At 31.4% G+C, this 4,677-nt stretch overlaps 1 protein-coding gene across 4 annotated transcripts in view; it reads right to left on the bottom strand.

Moving 5' to 3' along the window:
- Positions 1-1,117: 1,117 nt before the first annotated feature.
- LOC107444532 (putative defense protein 3) overlaps positions 1,118-4,677 on the bottom strand; it is a 24,731-nt gene continuing 21,171 nt past the window's right edge. For all 4 annotated transcript variants that reach the window (XM_016058685.4, XM_043052829.2, XM_071183702.1 and 1 more), the window contains exons 3-4: positions 4,425-4,638; positions 1,118-1,441 (exon numbers count right to left, since the gene is read on the bottom strand). In XM_016058685.4, coding sequence (XP_015914171.1) covers positions 1,375-1,441; positions 4,425-4,638 — 281 coding nt within the window. In that variant the 3' untranslated portion in view covers positions 1,118-1,374. The remainder of the gene's footprint in view (positions 1,442-4,424; positions 4,639-4,677) is intronic.

Genomic DNA, 4,677 nt, shown 5'->3' with positions numbered 1-4,677 from the left:
TTGTTCTTTGTGATATATATATATATATATATATATATATAGTGTTTTTAATATTTCATTATGGAGTGTTTATTGTACCATATGAGCCACAAAATAGTTTTCTTAAACCACCATAAGAAATTTTAGGCAAATTTTAAAAATAACTAAGTAAGAGACATCCGGATTTGGTTTATAATATGCTCGATCTGCTTGTCATCAATGTCTGTGATATGGTACAGAGGAATAGCAAATTTCTGAAATCGTCGACCTTTCGATGATCTCAAGGGTTACTTGATTTCAGCGGTGGTTTGGCAGGTTATTTTCTTAAACTTAGGCATCAAATGAAAATTGCAACAAAAAAAAACCTATAAAACTCACAAATTTCCTTTGAACCGCAATAAGGTTCAGATTACTCGAGTATTACACCTTGATAGCCAATTTAACTCCCTTGTTAACCATTTAAATCCCGTATTTAAGACATTTTCACTAAAAAAAATTCAACAAGTAAAAGTGCACATGCTCAACAAAAATAATTATACCAATCTTCCTACCAAATTTTAGCTGAATCTCGCCAACGGTTTTAATATAGCTTAATAATTGTAACCATATATGTATTTCTGTAATAAAATAGTTTTTCACACAACTTTTGCTTATAAAACTATCGTTTCTGATATTAAATAGTAGTTTTCTGAACATCCTGTTTTGCTGCATGTTAGAATTCCAGATATTTATCTTCAATTAAATAAGTTTTAACGAAATTAGATAGCAGGAACTCTAACGTTATTCAAAGAAATAGCAATGATAAATACAGACATTTTTTCAAAATGATTTTATTATTCAAAAATAAGCATTAATCAACAACTTTAAAAAAATACAGTATAATGTCGATGAATATTGTGAAATATTTTTATAAAGAGTCATTTTCTAAGTCGATTACTCGATTGAAAAGTGATGGACCTCAGATGATATTGAAGCAACTATACATTAAATGTGTGAAGTTTCATAAAGTTTTAGAAATATAACTTGTATACAAACATGGAAATAGAAAATTTCTCTCGCATAAAACCTTTAATGTTATTGTTTTTAAAAGTTATCCGAATTCTTCCGCGAGAATTTTAAAAAAATAGGTCATGAAAAATAGTTCACAGTTACATTTAATATTCTTCTCAGGAACAATTTGTTATGATGAAACTTTTCTTTACAACTAATAGACACTTTGAACAATCACAAAGAGCAAGAATGGGTGTTTACTTTCAAAATGTGAATAATATTGTACTCATTTCTGATTTTACGTTTAGAGTCCATTCAATCATTTCTTAATTATATTCATGGTATTCTTTTCTTTGTAACCAAATTACTTTCATATTTAAAGCCTTTACGCTTTCTCCGAGTCATTCAAACTCTTTGTACAGCGGCAGACAGGCCGTGGTAAAATGTATTGAACTGCTGAACAATAGTAGCTCTAAAAAAACAAAGTGAAATTAGGTAAGAATGCGAAAAATTTTAAAATTACATAACAGTAGAAAAAAATACATTTCAGAATTTCGCAAGAGTTGAAGTAATTGCACAGTTTCGTATTATTACTATTTACCAAAAATATTAATTTTTTATGACTTGTTTGAAAAAGCTATTAACTAACTTAGAATGTAGCCTACTTTCAAAAACGGGTATCTATATAAAGAAAAAAAAATTTTCGTCAATAACTTGGCACTAATTGGAAAAAATTTAATTAATATGCAAAAAAAGTGTTTATAGAATTATTTCGTTCGTTTGCTTTTAAATAGTCTCAATTAATTATTTAAAACAAAAAGCTTTTTCGAGGCAGCTTTTCGAAGGCTCTGTAATTGAAATTGGGTATTTGCCCTTTAAGCAGATCACTGATACCCACACATGTGACCAATGACGTCAGCTGTATTCTCTTTCTTTTCTTTTTTATAACCGTCGTTGAACAGCCGACCCAATTTGGGTTTACGACTACTAATGTTAAACTCCGTAGCTTTTTTTGAACCCAATCCAGAAGACAAGGGAACTCCTGAATCAAGTATTGGGAGAAATTTGCCTTCGTGGAGGACTTTTTTGATGGAGTTAACCAGCATTTGCGTTACATGCAGAGGAAGACTACGAGAACCTCCCACGGTTTGCCTGACGGCAAGGGGACTCTAACCCATGATCCGTCTACCACTGAGGATAATTGACGTCAGCACTGTGGTCGGTGCAAGCCGGATGCGGAATTCGTATCAACCAGCCATCGCCATGATCGAACCCCAATTCACCTCATTGGAAGGCGAACGATTTATCTCCTGAGCCATCGCGGCTCGTTAAAGTTGAGCTGCGTTTCTCCACACAAGTTACAATGGTAATTAACGTGAAGTTAATTAAATACAGCGGCACATTACGCAACAAATTTGTTGAAATATAATTCTTTCTTATCTACGTCTTGCACTTAGATTTATTATTTGTTTATGCATTTTATTGTAACCGTGATATATTTTTGCTTTCCATACCTGGAAAATTTGATGCCTAATTGCTTTATATTCCACGTGTCTTCGAGTCTCTCTTTGTGTTAAGTAAAAAAATATATAAAGAATATGGCCTATATATCCTATAATATGGTCTATAAATATTGTGGAAGAATATAGCATGTGTCATTTAAGGGAATAGATGCTTGACGAGATTGGCTTACTCGAAATAGAATGGAAAGAACAGTTGTTAGCGTAAGCAAATGCCACGTTTCAACAACCAATCAGGATCGAGATACCCACACTACGTCACTCGCAGGTATTCTATTAAGCTTTTTGTGAATAATATCCCATTTTCATAACTTATCTGAATTGGCAACAGTTACTCATAACTGTTAGGTTTAGTTTAACCTATATTTTAGCCAGCGCCCTCTATGTTTATACTGAAAAAGGCATAAAATGTCAATCCGGAAAAATCGCAGTTTTGAAGAAATGAAAAGAGTTTGTTGCCTAATTTTTAATATTTAAAAACTTACTCTAATGCTGCATTATGTGGACAAATGAAAATTTGCAAAAGATGGGAAAAAGGCATTGATTTTAATACAGTCATACAGGTGGAAAAATTTTGCAAAATATTTGATTTTTTAAAGAATTCAGTAACTTTTAAATCTTTTATTTATTTGTTAGTTCTAACGCCCAGGTAACTATTTATAGCAAGATGGCAAATATGGTATTAAATTATAGCTTTGCTTTAAGTCTGGGGCAATTAAACTTTGGAATTTATTTCCTTGGTGAAAGAGCTTCGAAAAACGGTGTTAATTAAAAAATAATAATAACTTAATAGTACGGACATTGAAAGAAAGTATTATACAAGATGTTCTGTCAGGAGAGCTCTTACTATACCTTTTATAGAATCCTTTCGAAACATTTAATCAAAACCTATGTAGATTAAGGGTCACAAGTGAATATTCACGTGATTTCACGTGAATCTTTCTTCTAACTCTGACCAAATATTGCCCGGCTCGATAAAGTAACAGAAAGAAAAAATTTATAACAGTTTATGGGTCTCATGGGATTGGAATGGGTTTGCTTTTCATTAACAACTCTCAAACTTCATTCTCAAATTAACAGCTTTTAGATGATTTTAATCCCTTCGCTGCATTAATCAATCTTCGTATTAATTCGTCAGAGACTAAACAAATTTATTTTCTCATTTAAGTATTATTAAGCGACCCCTCATATGCATTGTTTTTTGACAAGATTCCTAAAAGTATTACGATGATCATCCCTAAATATGCTTCCTTTGGATAAGATTAAAAAATATCTACGTGACGTTTTTTGAATGAATAAATAAGTTTTAAAAAAACGGAGTTTTGACAAATAGATTAATATTTATGGTTAATTAATTTCTCTAAATGTGTACAAAACACTTAAAACGTTGATTTTAAAAACCACCATGCCTTACATACTACGTAAAAATTAATTTTACAAAGTCTTCGAAAGATAAATTAGTTTTTAAAAAAAAGGACAAGAATCATTGTTGAAGAATCAAAATGATTTAAAAAATTTTCGTTTTATTCTAACTACTTCCGTCAGTTTTGAATGAATAATATTCGGTAGAGACAAGCCACGGCAAAATGCTGAGCTTAGTGAGAGAGAGGTCATGCGTATTATAAGCGAGGTGAATTTTTCCCCAAAGTTAAGCGAAAGATGAATTTTGGTGATGTGTTTTTAACTGAAAAACTACATATCTTTAAAATAATGTTTAAGCTCAATAATAATAATCCTTTGTATATCTCTCAAACGTTGCTTTAAATTTTTTTACAAAATTTTAATGTACAAGGTTGTAATCAAGTTTTTAGTACTCTTGCACTCAGAATCATTCGGTAACAAAGCAATATTTTGATATATTTAAACTAAAAATAATGCGTAACAAACATTATAAAATATTTTCCACCAAAAGAAACTAGTAATAAGCAGATTTACCTGAATCGAACATTTCCAGAGTCCTGGGGTGCAACCCAAACAAGCGTGGCAGATTTTTTATCTCTGTTGTCAGCATGAGACATACTGGAACATTCAGTTATTTTTTTCAGTCCTGTACCTTCAAGAAAGTCTCCGATAGTGCTGTTAGATCGAGGATCGTAGGCTTGCACCATCATGCCTTTGAAGGGTGTTCCAGGTGGAGCCTGAACGTAGACTGAAACAAACATTATATATATATATATATATATATATA

This window comes from Parasteatoda tepidariorum, chromosome 7 (assembly GCF_043381705.1).
Source record: "Parasteatoda tepidariorum isolate YZ-2023 chromosome 7, CAS_Ptep_4.0, whole genome shotgun sequence".
Taxonomy (NCBI): domain Eukaryota; kingdom Metazoa; phylum Arthropoda; class Arachnida; order Araneae; family Theridiidae; genus Parasteatoda; species Parasteatoda tepidariorum.
Note: the sequence above shows the minus strand (reverse complement) of the source record. Positions and strands in the feature narration are given on the sequence as shown.